We start from the raw sequence: 18942 nt of genomic DNA, 5'->3' as shown, positions 1-18942 counted from the left end.
AATAGCAACTCGATAGGTAGGTGTCACCATCACCACTTTTCCCTACTTCAGTTTTGGAGCGGTCCTGCGGGGCATCACAGGCCTTTTTGTTGCACTAGCTCCCTGAAACATTTTGTTCGTGGGAAATTGTCCCTCATGATTGGATGCATGGCCCACCAGTTTTCCTTGTTTTTTTGTGGGCTCTATCACAACGTCAATCAAGAGGAATCATACCATAAATGATAGTATGATACATTGGACTCTCCACGTGATAACGGCACAACTAGCATCCCCGATCCGGCCACTAAAGAAAGGAAACTCCAAAGGATCTCTTATAATTACGGGTAGAGAGCCTGCTTAATGACAGTTTTACTGGAATGCTCCAAGGACCAACTACTGTTGATTTTGATTTTGGCCTTCTCAAGAACCAACTATTGTGATGTAAGCCAATCTCATGTTTGATTCGCACAGCACCTACCTTTTGCTGCTACCTAAAGACTAAATCAAAGTTCCAATCAGAAGATTGAAGTAAATCTAAACCATATTATGGCTTGTCCATAGCCAACAATTTGAAATCTCATTCAGAAATAACCCAACAGCCAAGAAAAATTTTAGTATGACAATGGCAGGGGCCGCGCGAACGCGTACCCCCTCAACCACAAATTATGACGTGCACTCTCCTACTTGAGGAGATGCTAAACCAACGCCCCTCCTAAGTGCGATGGAGGCCGTTAACCTAGGCCATGGGCCTTCCTGATCACCCAAAGACCCCGTCCAGGTAAGTATGGATCAACGTCCGTATTCCACTTCCTTTTATATATTACTTTTCCAATGCCTCCTTCACTCTCTTCCGATGTGGGATTAATCGCGCTACAAGTTTCTTTCTCATCCCTCTTCTTAGAAGAACATAACAGATCTCATACTCTTCCACTCTCTGATGATTCATACGCATGCATGCGAAAATTGCTCATATGGCACACGTGCCACCTAAATGAATCCGTCCAGATCATATATATCCAGGGTCGTTAGCCATTTTCACACTGGAATTTTGACCTGGCTCGATAATTGATGATGAATATATAACCAACGGCGAGGATGAACATAGTCCACGGTCCGAGTTCAAAAAACAGATGTTAAGGTCATTCAGTCAATCTATTATTGTCTTATGCCATCACAAAAGTTAGTCCCACCATTTGGACGGTTTGATTTGAGTATTGTGAATGCCACGTGCAATCATCGAGCGCATGAGCGCTTTTTTGCATTCACCTCAATTTTCATTGTTAGATTTTTCAAGTCTCGGTTAGAGCGAGAACACTATTAAATTGTAGCCACTCATCAACCTTATTCGTCACAGGTTTGATCCAGAGCGTCCATTCGTGGCTGCCAGTATGGATGATGGAGAATCAGCCATAAATCACAGTGTTGGGAAAATGTTAACCATCTGATTTGGCTTGTGGAATTCGCAACAGTAACCTTGCTCGTTAGTATTACCTGATCAGGTGTGATTTTCGATCATGCTCCATCCTCAATAGCCATGAAATCGGATGGTCTGTATGCAATGTATGGTGGATGAATTTCCACCCTCTAAACAATGGGCCCCTAATCACCTGATCGGGTCGAGGAGTCACATCCTGCGACGTTATCATCTGCGGCCGGTTCCTACACAACAATTGTAGAATGAGCTTATCTGAGAACATTGTGGGCCCCACCCTGATGCGTAGATGACATCCCATCCATCCATCCATCCATCCATCATGTGTGTCCAACAATCAGGCTCGTCAAAAATTCAGGTGGCCGCACCATGTAAATTAATGCCTAAAATCATGTAAAATAACATCTTGTGTGAGATATTCACCTTTTTTTCTTTAATGAAAACAAATGTTAATTAATCAGAGGTCAGGATCACCTGATCAATCTAGTAACAGGGCTGCACCACGTCTAAAGTTGGCCCCACTACTTGTCTTGCATGGATCAGTTGAATGTATGGCACGTATGCAATGACCAAGTGAGTGAACATAGTTCAGGCATTTGATATAAAATATCCACTCTTTGTATTTTTATTTTTATTTTTATTTATTATTATTATTATTATTATTTGTAATTCGTGATTAGTGGATCATGCAATCCAACTGTTGGCATTTCAACACATGGCCTCATGCAATTGTCCCACTATTTCCAAAAATTTTCTTATACTGTTTTCTTAGCATGTGTTTGGTTGCACGAAATATCATGAAAATTTCCAGCTGATTGGACTGACCACTCACGGAATTTTGTAATATCTGGTGGACCTAAATGTCACGAAAAACCACTATAATATTGTCGAGAATAGTTGCACACTATAGAAAAAGGAGCCCAAACAAAACCCAAAAGAAAAAGGGGAAAATAAGAGAACGAGGTATATATGAAAAATACACCCAGATCCATAGCTAAGTGGTAGACTAAGTGAAAAGATACCTCGTTTCAACACTGAGGTCTTGGTATCCATTCCCTAGAGGGGGTGGCTAACAGTGAAGTGGGAACTGAAAATGGGTGTACTAACAAGCTTTAAAAAAAAAGGATACATATGAAAAATGGTACTATGAGGTCAACTTTATGGGTGGGCTCCACCGGAATGTGTGAAGGACATCCATTCCATTAATCAGATGCACCCTTCCATGGTTAGCCATGGGCCAAAAAATCAGGCCGATATATGATTTGGCTGGGCCACACCATAAACAACAGTTGAGAGTGAATGCCTGCCTATTAGAACCTTTCTGATTGCACATAAAGCCCACCGAGATGTGGTTGTGACATTTGGCCCATCCATTGTGTGTTCCCCACTTGCATGAGGAGCCACATTAGATTTCAGGTCATTTCAAAACTCAAGTGGGCATTACAAGTGCTTTTAGATGTTTTAGGCAAGATTTTCAAGGCTTTAGATGATACGGCTGATTTTTGGCACATCCCCCAACCTAAAGGGTACCTACCAAAATGGACGGCATGGATGTCCATCACATAGCATGGTGAGGCTCACCCCCAACCTAAAGGATACCTACCAAAATGGACGGCATGGATGTCCATCACAAAGCATGGTGAGGCCCACAGAGCTCGACCTCATGGGATCCACCCATTGGATTACTCTCATTTTGCATGCCCTAGCTGTATTCTAAGGGAAGTGTGGTAACTCTCAACTTTTTCTTTATTTAAGAGAGATTGAGGACGGACCTACATTGGAGGTTTGTTATCAGCATTGCTGTCTACATCGGTCAAGGGATGAAAATTAAGGTAGTAATATGTTTTTGTTTATAGAGTTTTGATTAGAGCTGTACACGAGTCGAACCGAGTCAAGCTAGCACAACTCGCTTGACCAGTAGCTAACCCTAGCTCGAAATTGGCTCAAAATTTTTCGAACTCCAACATCCAGCTCGACTTGGTCCGAATCCAATTTTGAGCCGAGGTGAGTCAAGTGGGCCGACCAAGCTAACTCGTCTCGTGTATAGCTCAAGTTTTGATTGTATTGTACATGGAGATTCGAGGGCAATTAAAAATTCAATTAGAAATCCTAACACAATGAAAAAAGCATTGATAAAGAAAATTTATATAATTCATTGGACTAAAAAGGCATACATTCCAATAATCTCCATTTTACACTTTATAAATCTAGTTTGATATAATTCTAAATTCCATTGTATCAACATCCCACCTAAAGAACTCTTTGTTCATAAGTGCCGATCTTCTTGACTGATATCTCTTAATCATGCATAAAATGCCCAACTACATGATATTTCTTCAATATATGCTTTATCTGCTTTATCCCCTTACTGTTTTTGGGGTTCCTTAGCCTGCTTTATAACAATAGTAGTATCATAATCAATGAAGGAAACAACACAGTTCTATGATGGAGTTTGTGGTACACTTGTGTAATTCACTCATGGTGGGACCCAATAGATTCATTGTCAGCATTATACTATTAAAATCTTCAGGCCACATCATGTAATTCACCTAACAGATACTCCCCCCAGTGGCACCACCTGGGGTAACAGCCCCACCTCATTCATGAACAATGCCAGGGGTGGAAAAATGATAAGGACCGTTGATCTGGTGGCCACCCCCAAGTACATTTCATAACCAAAATTAGCAAACTATGAAACTATTTTAGCACAACAATATCATTCAAATGGACAGAATCAAGGACAAGCACAACCTTTCTCGAGTCCTGAGCTAGGACAAGTTGGGCAATGCCTCTGTTATCCAAATTGTGACTTAATGGGTCCCACCAAAGATGAAAAATTCCGGTGGTTGAACAATCTTAGCCCTTCTAAGTTTCTAACCTTGGACCACAGACGTTTATGAGGAATTACAACACTAGAGATTGGACCATACAACCTCACAATATTGGAATTTTTTGTGATGATGCCCGTTCATTGTGAGAGAAAATCAGATATACAGTCTGGATCATCAAGTTATTGGGCCCACTTGCAAGAGGATCACATAATTCCTCTTGGTGAAATAGGATGGATCTGTTCAATCAGTGCATGTTCTTGGCCATGAGCAGTGTGCGCTGTGACCCGCCATATCCCCTACGTAAAATAGGATGGCTAGGATTCTCCACTTGCCCTGTCTTGACTACAAGCTGTGTATATGGTTATTAGCACACCATATCAACAGTTCCAATCACCATCTATGACTCCTCCATGTACAATGGCTGTCATCTTCCCCCTGTAATTAGATCACCATCATACATTGTAGCAGGATTAGAACATAATCTTGGGTTGGAATCACTTCATAATTTTGAATTAACATGGCTAAAGATTTATTTATTTATTTTAAATTGCTCAGTGACATCTGAAAATGTATTGTCATGGCAGCACCATCATTTTAATCTAAGCGAATTCTGTGTTTCATGGATGCATCAAGCATATAATGATGAACTTCGATCTTTATTAGGAATGTGGCATTCAAGGAAATATGCAATCCTTTTGTGAAATATAGAGATCAAGTACCTAATATCTTTTCACTAAGGCTGTTGGGAGGATTGATGTGTATTAGGAATCGTTTGGCTTGAAGTAACACTAGCATTTTATACAGAAGGAGCATTTAAGGCTGACTTAGTAAACAACCAAGAAAGTAAGTATTGCATTATTCACCAATAAACAAGCCAACAATTACATCATCATCTTATCAGGTCAGGTCGAGGAGAGGCCCAAACCCAACCCATTAAGAATCAGGTCAGGATATTGGACCCAGACGGAACCATTGAAATTCAGGTTGGGTCCAAGTCAAAGCTGGTCAACCCATTTATTTAATAAGTTGGATCTGGGTATAGGAGTATACAGACCTTACCCATTTATCACATGCGTCCCATTTGGGTTGGGTCTAGGTCAGGTATAGAAATTACAATTGAATTTTCATAGAAATATTGTTCCAGACCATCTAATTGGTGATGGGTATCAATTTTGATGGTAAAGAGTGACATGGCCAGCAGTCCAAATTCAGTGAGTAAAATAAGAAGGTAGTCCAATTAGGGTGACTTTCGGTATTTTCTCCATCAATAATGGAACATGATTTGCAATGTCCACATTGTCACAAGTAATGGATTGGTAACAGCACTTTAGAAGTGGCTACTTTTTCTTGGGTCTGGATCGGGTCCAATTTAGTATGCCCCGAATTAGGTCAAAGTCAGGTCTGATCAGGTTGATTTTTAGAGGACCCAAACATGCTCCATGGGTCTAAAATTTGAAAAATGGAAAACATGGTTAATTGAGTTGGTTCTGCTTATAAATAGTGCATTTAAAAATTCACTTAATGTAGTTGAGTACAGTGTTCAAAATATCGGTATCGCGTTACGTATCACACCCTTGGGATATATATAAGTATCGGTTATCGCATGAGATATATCGGTTGTATTGCGTAATGTATTGCCGTTGTTGGAAACATGGGGAAACATTGAAAATTCAAAATTTTCAATGAAATTTTAGTGATTGTTAAAAAAGACATCAATACACACTTACAAATCAAAACATTACAAAAAACAAGTGCACATAATAGGTTTTTGTATGGGGTCATAATCTATGCGCTATCTAACTGAATTGATGCAAGTATATTTAAAGTTTATTCATATAATTTATAAATGTAAGAAGACGCGTGGAAACACAAGGAATGCATCATTCAAAAGTAAACGAAGAATCACTAGATCAGGTTACATGCATGTTTGATTTTATGTTTGGTCACGGATTGCAACCGATTTGCGAGAATTTGGGAAATTTTTGATTTTTTTTCAATTTTCCACAACTCGGTCCTCCAAATCTTGAAATCGAAGCTCCCAATCCATGATTTTTCATGCAAAACATGAAAAATCATGGATTTGTAACAATTTGACATTGATTTAACATAATTACAGAAAAAGAGATTGAAAATAAATAATGCTCACCGGATCAAACATGCGGGATATATCCCACTACTTCTGTGTTTCGTATCGCACAGGTGGGATAGAAGATATATCGTGGGATATATCGGCCAATATCTTCAATATTTAAAACGCTAGTATACATTTTCAAATTTCCTTATTACAAAACCATTTTTCACCGTGTTGGAAATGCCTTAAAATCCCTTTATCAAGATGCCTTGATTAGACGGCAATGGATGCTTGGATAGATGGATCGAGCAAAGTAAACATTAAGCTTATCCACAATTAAGATTCTCTGGTATGAAAGAACATGACTGTTGTCTAATGAATTTAGGATTTCCACTTGCTATCCAAACCCCTTAGATTAGGAATCCTACTTTCTACAGTAAACATGGAAATAATCATGCATGATCATTGCAATTTCTATATCCACACCATGGATTCCGTGCAATCCAAACATAATGGAATTATAATCATTTCAATTTTGATTTCTTTTACCAAGGATCTAATCCAAACTGGCATTTAGTTTTCTTGTCTTCTTGATATTGGATCTTATATTTTGTAACTTCACGTTGAAAACATGAGGTTTGCTAGACCCACACACACAGCCACATGCAGCCATACTTTCCAACCTGGCACTTGTGCAGAATATCTGAACCGTGTATTAGGGGACCCCACTAGGTAGATGATCTGGCCAAAACATGGCTCGGTCAACAATCAGGCTTATGAAAATAATAAACAGTCAAAAAATTTCAAGTTTTTGACACAGTACTATCTGTCGTCTTCGAACATTGGCCCAAGTGATGGTTAACCAGCCTGATTTTTTGGCTGGATCACATGGTGGGTCCAACCTGATATACAGATGTCGTATAATGTGTGGCTATGTGTGGAGCGATGCATGTGGGCTAGCAAACTTTCTAAAAACATTCCACACTATGTTAACAATAGAAGTGGAACTTACTCCCGAGGAGCTCCACTACTGAATCTGTGCTCCCTTGGTCTTATGGATGGAATGAGCGAGTAATAGGGGAACTGGCAAGCAGTATGCAGCAGAATGAAGAAATGGATTCATTTCATATGCCTTTGTCAGAGCCCAGCAATGCTGTAGAAAAATGCAACAGAATCAAACAATTGATGAGGGTAAAAGACAGAATGGAAGCAATGCACAATTAAACTTGTCACATTTATGGCTTCTAGAGTAAAAATAGTTAGTAAGCAACCATAAATAAGCATTCACATGCTAAAGTAGAGAAGAGGCCGCCTTTCACTGCAAAATCACAAATAAATGAGAAATCATTGAGGTAAATTTTTAGGAAATAAATAATAAATTACCCACCATCTTTTGGTGATAGCTAATGGCCCTTGAGTTTCAAAGAAAGGTATTGAAACAATATCATCAAGGACCTGCTTGGACGCACCCTCCAAAAAGGCGTTTGAGACCCTAAATGCCGTTTTGATCAAAACTGATGTTGATCTTGTGTGTTTGGATGCACTTGGCAAAAACCCTTCTCAGCTCCCGCTTGACAAGGCACTAAAATGCTGACAATAGCAAAAAAAACAAACCAATTGGTTTTTGCTGAGTCGACCAAAAAAGCAGGCTTGAAACCTCCTTTTCTCAGAAAAGCCTGCTTTGAGGAAGTGTGTCCAAACAGGTTTGGCAAAGGACGAAGAAACCCGCATTAAAAAACTTGAACAGTCCATCAAATTCCAGAGAAATGAACAAAGGACTCCACAAGTTACTATTTCATGGCAAGGAGGCATGAGCAAACAGGTACCAAAGAGAATGGAGCAGAAAGGGCTAACATCTAACCTTCCAATGTTTCCACAAAATTGGTAGGCAAACCATCAAGAGAAGTTTCCTCATCCAACGGTTCCTACAGCAAAAGGCATCTTGTGTTTTTGGATAATTCTCTAGGTGGATAACAGAAAAACGATTTGATATTTCATGAGAAATGAAAAGTCCACCTGTATGATTGAATTTTCCGGATAGTTCTTTAGGTGGATAACAGATAGCAGATTTGATATTTCATGAGAAATGCAAAATCCACCTGTATGATTGAACTTTCCGGATAATTCTCTAGGTGGATAACAGAAAGCAGATTAGATATTTCATGAGAAATGCAAAGTCCACGTGTATGATTGCACTTTCTGGACACTTGCACGCATATCTAAATTGGCACATGTATATGTGAGATCCAAGCCACTCATCAGGTGGGCCCACCAAATAGACTCTGGGCCAAGAAACAGGCTGTTATATTCCTATGGCGGGCCCCACATGTACATTGAATCCAGACTGTTGTTCAATTGCGTTTTTTAATACATAATTTTGTTTTCATGCTCGTAGCTACCTGATGTAGCCTGATTTTTGGGTCAGCGTCCACAATGTGCAGCACTGCCAGCTGAACATCTTAGATCTCACATGCGCATGCCATATTGGTGACATGAGCCACAAGTACGTGGAAAGTGCACTGGCATACGTGCACTCAGCGGGACACCTATTTATCACCTCAGTGATCAATACCTCACATGTGTCTTAATCTGTCTTTCATAGTCATCTTCCTTTTTTCCTGATTGTGATAGATAATGCACTCGGTAGGCAGCTTTTTCTGCAGCAAGTCCCGCAGAAACTAAGAAAGCCGGCAACACCACAAAGCAAAGGTGAGGCAGAACAATCACCATTACATCTGGAACTCCAATGTGCGATTGTTTCCCACTATTGTTGGGAATCTTAACAGTCCAACCCCCATGGGTCATGTAACCCATGCTTCCGCTTTCAGTAAAAACTTGCCCGAAGAACCAAGGAAAGAATGTCAAGTATAGCAAGTAAATCAACATACCAGACCATATTGATGTGATCTTTGAAATCTCTACTAAAACCCCACATAAACCGCTTACTAAGCATTTCGTGACACTTCCTACTTTGAAATCAGAACTGAGGTCCTTATATGAGTAATGCTTCTTTGAAACCAAGAGAAAAGCTTTCGGGATAAGAAGCAAGGAGAAAAGAAATAGAAGAATAGACCACAAAATTGGATGGTACAAGGCATCCCAGTGACAACCCATAACTAGAAACTCCTTCCATCTCCAATTGATTTTCATAGTAAGGCCATTGATGGAAAATGGCCTTAATTCGCTAAAACTGGATCCGCCTGAGAAGTCAATTGCTTCTATTTGCAGCCAAAAGCGATCTGGAGATGGGTCCACAAATGCTCTCCAATTCCATGGGATGGTGTACAAATCTCCTCGAGTTCGATTGCCCTCATGCTTCTTCATTGATGCCTCCAGTACCAAGTTGAGAGTTCCAGGTCTGGAATCATATATTTTAACCACGACTGATACAATCTCTGGTTCTGAGAATACCAATGCTCTTACTGTCTCATAAGATGCCACATTCATTGTCAGACAATTGTACTCATTACGGAATGAAATTCGTTGCATGAACCGTGAATCCAATGGAAACGTCGGCAATACAATTGTCTTCTTAGCACCTGATTTGAAATCAACATCGACAAATGAGACATGGCCCGCGTCAATGGCCAATATCCGCATAATCCTACTCATTCTCCAGTCACCCATCTCCCACTCCCAAAATTCTTTGATGGGTGTAGCTTTATTAGAACAATTATTCCCACCTGCAGTACTCTCTAAAGTTTCTTGGTGAATGTTTAGCTGAAAATACTCCTCTGAAGATAAGAAGCGGTGGCCCATCACATGATGCCGCTTCAAATTCTTGCCGAACTTTGTATGTAAATGCCCAAAGATGTATGCTGATAAGGAATGCTTGAAGAAAACATCTTTTAGACTCTTCCCAGAATCTGAAGCAGTTGAGAAGGACAGTGGAAAGTGGCCAAAGGAAATCTTTGTAATTGGTTGGGAATCCCATTGTGAAAGCTCTGAATCTAGATCTGCTAGTAATTGGTCAGTTGGATGCCCAAAAAGATTTGTTGGGCCACGCAGACCAACTCCCATCGTGCTATCAAACCCAACAAATAGATGCTTCCATCCGCTGCCCTGCACATTGCACAAACCCCTCAAGATCAACAGTGTTAAAAATAAACTAGTTCTAAAATAAATAAGCATCAAAGGAAGAAACTCCCAAATCTTTGAAACCAATTCAAAAAATTTTGAAACCTGACTTGGACTTCATGAGAGCCAGAACCCAAGCCGATCTCAAGTTCTGTCAACTGCTCGATTAAGTTTTTAAAGTTTAGAAAGCCATTGTAGCCTGTTTTCTTGGATACTGAATATAGTAAGGGGCACACTCCAGTGGTACTGATACAACCATAAGCTTATAGTGGTACTGGGTAGATGTGGGGCCCAGTGCTGTGTTCGCAGAATCCAACCCATCCATAAGATGCATCACCTCAGAAAACCCACAGGCCCACAAATCGCCACAGCACAGGTAGCATATTGGGAGCGAACACCCACCACTCATTAGCATTGGGGGCCCTCAGTGTTGTGCACATAATGAAGGCCGTTCAGACTTCAGACCCTTCATCTAGTCCAGATGAAAGGTCAAGCCAAAATTCAGGCTGTTTTGCGACTCATGTGGACCCCTGTGAAATTCAAGGGTGGGAGAGTTCCCTCCCAGCTTGTTTCCTTTGTCATGGCCGACCTTAGTTTTGGATTGGGCCGAGTTTTGGTTCCTAGAGGTTTTCTGAGGGGATGCATATTATAGACAGTTTGGATGGTGTGAATACATCATATGGGCCCCACATCTTCCCAGTACTTCCGTAAGCCTACAGTGGTACTGGTACCACTGGAATGCGCGCCATATAACAATATAATTTCTTTTTTATGAATAATAGTATAATTTCTTTTTGAGTACTGGGATTTCGTAATGAGTGATCACTTTTTCTTTAATTAAAAAGGAAGCCCATGAACCCCTTGAACTAAACTAGAAGGTTGACTGAGATAAGTTGACTTCTTTCAAGCACTTGAAGTTTTACGATGTTCAGTAAAGCAGGAAGGATCTTCAAAAAGTCACCTCATAAGTTAAATTTCTGAATTTAATTAGGTTAAATGGAGAAAACTTTGCCCTTGCATTCATCATGCCATGCGATATGATGGGGATGAAGGTTTGACAAATCACACATAAAACTCATTCAGTGTAGTCAGGAGGAAGTCGTTGATTTAGTGGGGAAGGCCTTTTATGTATATGGGTTGATGATATGTCATCATCAATCCCTTTTGCTTTCTCTCCTGTTTGCCTTTTTGTACCTTTTTAATAAAATTCTAGTTGCCTTTAGAAATAAAATAAAAAATAAAAATTCACCAGAAGCTATGGATGGAATCTCTTCAATGATAATGGTGTTTAGTACACCCTTTCGGCAATGAAATGCTTTTACAGAAACACAGAAAGCCCCAAAAAGAAGAGAACCTCTTACCTGTAGAGTGACACTATGGACATTTCCAGATCGTCTTAAATCTGCATTGATACTATACTTTTGAAAGAAATCAAACATGCCACCTACTGTAGATACACCAAAATTATCATGGTTCCCTCTCAGATCATAGAAGATTTTCTTGTCAAGCCCACTCCTTTCAATAACATCCTCCATCACACTGCGGTACTCCACCCACTCATTCTCATCTTGTTTCATTGTCAACAAATCTGCGCTTTTCCCATCTGGTCAGAGACAAGAACAAAGTAGAGAAGATGAAAATTTATCTAAGATGGACGATCTACAGCTATGTACTCTATCCAGTCCTCATCTTTTTCCTTTTCATTTTCATTTTTTTTTCCTTCTATCTATCTTTCTTTCTTTCTTTTCTTTTTAATTTTTTTTGCTTTATTTTCTTTAATTTTTTTCTTTTTTGAAAAAGTGGAGAATTTTATTAAAAAAGGAAAGAGAAAAAAGAAATGGGAATGGAATTTATTGACTCATCTTGTTTCAAGATTAACAAGCCTTTTTGCCTTTTCCATCTGATGGGGGCAAGAAAAGGACCACAAGATATGAAAACAGATTTCAGATGGAACATCTATAAACAATATATGCATGTTAGACAAATATGAACTGAATTTTATAAATTCTAGTGATTTTTCTGCTTGCTTTTTTATGGATAATGTAAAATTTTAATGATGAAAAAAAGAAGAGAAAAAGATATAATAAATCAAGGCAATGGATAAGTCCCCCATACAATGATTAGTTCTATGGACTCCATTTGCAAGTGAATCAGCAATATGCCTCTTGGGACCTGATTGAAGGTAATAGATGAAGAGTGACAATGCATTTTAATGTCATTTATGATGAACGCTGGCATCCGTCAACTTTAATCGCCATTAATTTCAGCTCTATTAGAACTGGTGCTTCCCACAGGCCCTGCAATGCAGAAAGCAATAGCACCACTCTCGTCTCTGACTACCCCTCCAATACCCGATTCCCAACAAACTACCATCAATGCCGAGTTTCCAGCTACAGGGAAGAAGGAGAACTCGAAATGCTTATAGGTTCTCACCTATACTTGTCAATACACCATCTGCATTCGGGAAGGAGCTTGTATAAATGAACCCCGCTGAAGATATCCAAAGAGGTGCCCCAAAATGCTAGGGATGCCTTAATGTTAGTGACCAAGGATGACAGATAATTCCTTATCTTTAAAGTTTATCCTATTTCTTTCATTACAAATTCCCCAAATTACAGTATAGAGCAGCATCTTCCAAACAGCTCACATTGAGGCTTGAAGGGGCCATTAGTCCACCCACCCATAACTCCCAAAGATGGGCAACAGAGAGACCCAAATAACTTCAAAGAAATTAAAAAAGCTAGACCAAATCTTCCAAGCTACTTCACACACAATAAATAGATGATCCACTGACTCCACAGTCCTCTTGCATATCATACAGATATTAGGCCCATGCGAATTTCATTTTCGAACATTTGTCTGCCGTAAGAATTGTGTTAGCAACCACCTTCCAAATAAATGCCTCCACCTTGGCAGGGCTCCTGTCCTCCAAACTTTTGACCAAATCAGATTAGTAAGAGCACAAGGGCACAAGGCCTTAAGAAACATTTTGGCTGAAAATGAATTGTGGGGAGACAAAGACCAAACCATCTCATCTTCATCAAAAGGAAACCACAAGGGTGCTGTTTTTGAGTGCTCATTTAAATAGTTAGTTTTAATCAGTTAGATGGCTCACGTAGGAACTTCTATTTTCTTCTTCTTCTTCTTCTTCTTTTTAATAAACTAGAACATTTCTGCAAATGAAATGGGTAACAAAGACAATCAGGACTGACCCTTATGATGGGTCCCACTTACAGAAATACGGAAGATTGACATTCTACTTCTTAAACAATTGCTTCTTTGGAATATGAACTACTCTTAACTATCTCTAAATCATTCAAACGAGTCAATGATCTAGGAAATGTTCAATCCTACTAAGCCAAGTGACGTTGGGAGAATCCCCTCAATAATACACATGCGAGTCCCTCATTAGAAAGCATGGCTGAAATGTGCAAGACATCTCTAGTGCCTTAATCTTGGAGCTGATCAAGCTGTTCTTCCAATGCAGACCCTTCCTAGGCTTGTAAATGGACCAAGGTGGGCAAAGCTGAAGCATGTCCAGGACGTTGTTCCTTGGCATCTTAGCCCAGGTCAAGCCGGTAGAAAGTGGAAAAATTGAGCTTGAGGGGAAGAGAAGGAAGAATGAAGGATGAGAGAGAGAGAGAGAGAGAGAGAGAGAGAGAGAGAGAGAGAGAGAGAGAGAGAGTGTGTGTGTGTGTGTGTGTGTGTGTGTGTGTGTGAGGGCAACAAGTTGTGTTATCCCAAAAGACTAACACACACATATATTAACTTGAGAGAAATATATAGTGCTCTACACGCGCGCGCGCGCACAAAAGTCAGGCCTGAGTTGAGGCACGGATCCCATTGAAACCATCACGTAGAATTGACAAAAGTTTCCATCTTTATTTTTCCAAGAGGTAACTACAGTTTTATTAAAAAAGAGGCTAGGGGAGTTCGATAAGATGGTCTGGATGAAAGATAAGGCAGTGCGCTTCTTGGTTCGCTTATTCTGCCACATGCTTCTAGCCCCGTGAAGGGGTGATGCGAATGGGCAAATGTAGCACATTTGGTTTATGGTGCAGCCATGGAGATCGCGGCTTTTGGGTGTCTAGTTGAGAGGGAAAGGATCTTGACCGTTGATAATCTTCAAAAGCGGTCCATGGTGCTCTCTAATGTTTGTCTTATGTGCATGCCAATTGCCAAATAGGTCGATGATCTTTATTCATTGCCCGTTCACACGACAGGCATGGGGTAGTTTTCTTTAGGTTGTTTAACGTGTCCTGGGCGTTGCCAAGTACAGTTGGCCATCTTTTTATGGCTAGCCATAGAGTTGGGCTAGGGAAGCAAGTGAACACAATATGGAGATTGTTCTTGCTGGATACTCTTTGGGTAATATGGGGGGAAAGGAATGGAAGATGCTGTTAGAATGAGAGCAACATGGTGCAGGTCTTTGGTAGGGCAAAAATCTAATGTAGTAGAATGGGTTATGAAAAAGTCTTGAAGGATTGTAATTTTTCGGTCTTTGGGTTGTAGCTTTCGTGCCACCTCTGGGCTTCTTTTTTAAAATTTTCCGTTAACTTTCAAAAAAAAACTGTGGTAACGCGGGGGCATTTTCACACCGGGCTCGAGTGGGGTGGCATGTGAGATGTAAGGGGCACACTCGGGGTGGGCGGCCCGCAGAACCCATGGATTTGGGGCCTATGAGGAGGGTTCGGCCGATGACCAAACCCATGGAATTGGGGCCTAGGTTATGAGATAAAAGGATTAATTCGTCATGTTATACAAGTTCAAGCTTTGAGCAAGTGGTTAATTGTCTTGCATCAAATTGGTATTAGAGTGGGATGTCTCGTATTCGAGACTCTTCACTGGGGATGATTAATACAGGGGGCATTTTCACATTGGGCTTGAGTAGGGTGGCCATGGTTCACCTGCAGTATACCATCCTTTTGTGGCTTAGGTTATCATATAAATATTATCATATAAATAAAATGCTTTACAGAGAGGACTCCAAGGACTCTCTCCTATCCTTTCATCCTTTTTACTCTTGTCTCTCTTTACCTCAAATTAAAACAGGGTTACAGGGTTTCATAGAATTGATCTAAATAAAATCATCATCCCCTTTTAATTTCCTTTCTCTTCCTTCCTTTCCTTTTCATTTTCCATTCCTTTTTTTTTATTTACTTTTCCATCAATCAGCAGCCCCCATTGGGCCTACAATCATCACTGTCAGGCCTTGTAAGGCCCTCCTACAGTGCTAGCAGGCTTCATAGGGCCCCTCAGCTTCGCCAGTAACATTTTCTGGGTCCAACATCAATACTAACAGTCTAATCGGGCCATTCTACATGCACTGATAGGCATTTTTGAGCCCATCAGGCCCACTGGAAGACCCATCAAGGATTCCAAGCAGTGGTAATGGGACTCTTTGGGGTATGGCTTTTAGGCTTTGCTTCTTTGGCTTTATTTAGGGCTTCGTAATATGTATGGGTTCTTAGTTTTTCTTTTTTTGAAGGGTAACAAAAATTTATCAAAGAGAAGCAGAGGATGACAAGGCATCATCCAAATACAAAGGGTGGGGAACTCCCCTAAAACCTTCCAAAAGATCCCCTGATTAACCCCAACAACATTTGATGCTATGGCCCAATGAATTACATAAACCTTAGTTGAAAAAAGACTGAATCAGCCTAGCTGGATTTGGCCATAAGTATGAATTCTAGGAGATGATTTGAATTGAATTTTTTAGATTGATTGAAAATTCTCTTTCTGTTTTCTTGAGACTACAAACATGGTTTTGGAAGTAAGACTCTTCCAAGTTCTTTTTGTGCTGAGACTCAACATACTCATCCCTATTTTCCTCCTTTTTAAAAAAATTATTATTTACTGCTGCTATTGGAGTATTTGCAGAGTGGATGAAAGTTTTGAGGCATCTAAGGTGAAATTTGTACTTCAAATTGGTACTACCCAATTATGTTTGAAGTAGAATCAATTCCGTCTTGCTTGTTCCATCATGTAGTTTACAGGGAAATCATTACCGTGGATCGACGAACGTATACATTTTACCACGAAAATATCAAAACCCATGCCGAATATCTTGGATTGATCATACACTTGAGAAAGGTACTTCAAATTGGTACTACTCAATTATGTTTGAAGTAGAATCAATTCCGTCTTGCTTGTTACATCATGTAGTTTACAGGGAAATCATTCCCGTGGATCAACGAACATATACATTTTACCACGAAAATATCAAACCCCATGCCGAATATCTTGGATTGATCACACACTCGAGAAAGGTTCATATTGTCCGACCTTAAATCGAGGTCAATTCCCTTGTTGATAAATAGACTATCAGGGCTTTGAGCTACGCCATATCAGTATTTGAGAGCCGAATCTTCCTCAAGCAGGCGCTCAAACTCCCATGCATTCTCCTTTTAAATCAACGATCTTTGTAATCATAAAAAGTCAGGTACACATACGAGAATTGAAGTAACATGATAACAGGTGTGGAACAAAATCAGTCGGGCAAAATCAACTCATAATTTAGGTGTTTTCTTGGTTTCTAACATAAGCAGCTTCCACCAGAAAGGGTAATAATAAGACAAAAGGCATATTTCGAATAAAGCTTTCATGAAAAATGATTTGGAAGTTGTCACCTAGCAGGAATTTCTCAGTGAAATCCTTCTATAAGCTAATTAGTGAATACTCAAATGATAGAAGACAAGCTTTTTTTCATGCCTTTTGGTTCTATGGGTGTCCCCTAAGGTTGCATCTTTTGCTTGGTTGGGTGGAATCGAAAATTGACGATTGATAACCTGCAGAAGAGGGCAATGATCCTCCCCAACATATGCTCTCCATGCATGAGCGACTCAGTGTCGATCAACCACAATTTCATTCATTGCCTCTATATGCAGCACATATGGCACATGTTCCTAAGGGTATTTAATGTTCAGTGGGTTATGCCACAGTCAGTAGTGGAGCTGTTCTCGGCATGGCATGGGTGTCCTCTTCCTTGGCCGTGGCCACCAGTCTGGTGCCTAGTCCTGCTAGCTGTTATATGAAATATCTGGAGGGAGAGTAATGATCAGTGCTTCTGCCACAAACATCTTCCTTGGGAGGAGATTGCGTGGCAATCTAAGCGGGATCTGTAAGAATGGTCTTCTGGGTTAAGGGGGGCAGATGGGAATGTAAATTTTTACTATGTTGCATCTATTTTTGGTTTGTGATTTTGGGTTGTAATTCGAATTGTGGTTATAGGCTGTATTTTTCACTTCTTGGACTCTTTTCTTTGCAGTTTGTTGAATAAGATACCTACGGGCTACCATTATCCTTCCAAAAAAAAAAGGACCAAAGGTATCAAGGAGGTTAACACAGAGGAAGATTAATTTCAACAAGTCAAGATTACCAGCTAAAGGAACAGATGCATGCTCGACACTTCCCCCCTCTTCTTCTTTATTTATTTATTTATTCATTTATTTTCAAGATTCAAGAGTATGAAGTAAACTGCACTTTCTCAAGAGAAAGCGAGAAACTACACTACTAAGCAAAGTGGAAGATTATGCATTAGTGATCTACTCAAAGACTTCTGTGATGATTTGGGAGAGATGAAGCATGACAAATAAATGTACAGAAAAAGATGTAATAAAAAAAATGACAATCAAACCCACCGTCATCATGGATTTTAGCCATCCTATATATATATATATATATATATATATATATATATATATATATATATATATATATATTACCAAGAATCTCATATTTCCTCTTAACCTTCCTAAAATTGTACTGAAAAGTCCTCTAACCAGCGGTCACATTATATGTTGTAAACAGCATACTATCATGAGGAATTGCTCGCGAAAACTGGCATTCAATGTCTAAATCAATCACAAATCGAACATTTGTTTTTCTTCCAACCAGTGAAAGAGAGAATTTGTAGCATTTTAATTCCCAAATGGAAAAATAAAGAAAATCAATCAGGGTGGGTGTTAGATGTAAATAGTAGCCCTCTACATTAGCAGAAAAACCAACAAAACACATGAAATTTAGAGGAACCCAGAAAGAGCAAAAAAGAAAAGACAAGCAAAAAAAAAGAAAAAAAAAACGAAAAAAAAAGAAAAGAAAAGAAAGAAAGAAAGAAAGAAAGAAAAGAACCTGTCAGATCACCAGTGATCAAGACCAGAGATGGATTGATCATGGAAAGTGTGGGGCCCACCAACCTTCTGAAATCAAGGGCTCTTTCTGGATGGAAAACGCTGAAGTGGAGATCAGAGAGCTGGACTACCCACGCCACAGAATCTGGCCCCCCTTCCACATCAATGACAGTCCTCGAATTGGGTTTGTTCTCATTGGATTGGTGGTGGACATGAGTGAAGGCTGCACAGGGCGTTGAAAGGAACGAGAAGTAGAAGAAGAAGAAGAAGAAGAAGAAGGTGATGATGAAGAAAAGGCCCATGTCTCTGCAGGCGTTGATCGTTTTCATGTCAATGTGGTTTTTTGTTTCTGAAAGCAGAACGAAAGAGAAGTAAAAAAAAGACAATGTCTTCCAAGGAAGAGGGATGTCATGACATCTGTCA

At 39.8% G+C, this 18942-nt stretch overlaps 1 protein-coding gene and 1 non-coding gene across 4 annotated transcripts; both read right to left on the bottom strand.

Annotated features, from left to right (window-relative positions):
• Positions 1–605: 605 nt before the first annotated feature.
• Positions 606–765, bottom strand: LOC131241897 (U1 spliceosomal RNA). Its single transcript, XR_009169462.1, has one exon. It is a non-coding gene; the product is annotated as a U1 spliceosomal RNA (small nuclear RNA).
• Positions 766–4051: 3286 nt separating this feature from the next.
• LOC131240124 (putative metallophosphoesterase At3g03305) lies at positions 4052–18942 on the bottom strand. Of its 3 annotated transcripts, none has more exons than XM_058238182.1 (6): positions 18521–18940; positions 11752–11993; positions 8886–10375; positions 8175–8238; positions 7326–7466; positions 4052–4677 (listed from the first exon to the last, which is right to left on the bottom strand). In XM_058238182.1, the coding sequence occupies exons 1-5, from the start codon at positions 18846–18848 to the stop codon at positions 7341–7343; spliced, it is 2250 nt and encodes a 749-aa protein (XP_058094165.1). In that variant the 5' UTR covers positions 18849–18940; the 3' UTR covers positions 4052–4677; positions 7326–7340. The 3 variants fall into 3 exon arrangements, 2 of the variants coding, with proteins under 2 accessions (XP_058094165.1, XP_058094166.1); XM_058238183.1 differs by having other exon boundaries at positions 11752–12290; positions 18521–18660; XR_009168630.1 differs by lacking the exon at positions 8175–8238 and having other exon boundaries at positions 18521–18942.

The sequence above is a fragment of the Magnolia sinica genome, chromosome 3 (assembly GCF_029962835.1).
Source record: "Magnolia sinica isolate HGM2019 chromosome 3, MsV1, whole genome shotgun sequence".
NCBI classification, from domain to species: domain Eukaryota; kingdom Viridiplantae; phylum Streptophyta; class Magnoliopsida; order Magnoliales; family Magnoliaceae; genus Magnolia; species Magnolia sinica.
The sequence above is the reverse complement of the archived record's forward strand: the minus strand, read 5'-3'. Positions and strand labels throughout refer to the sequence as shown.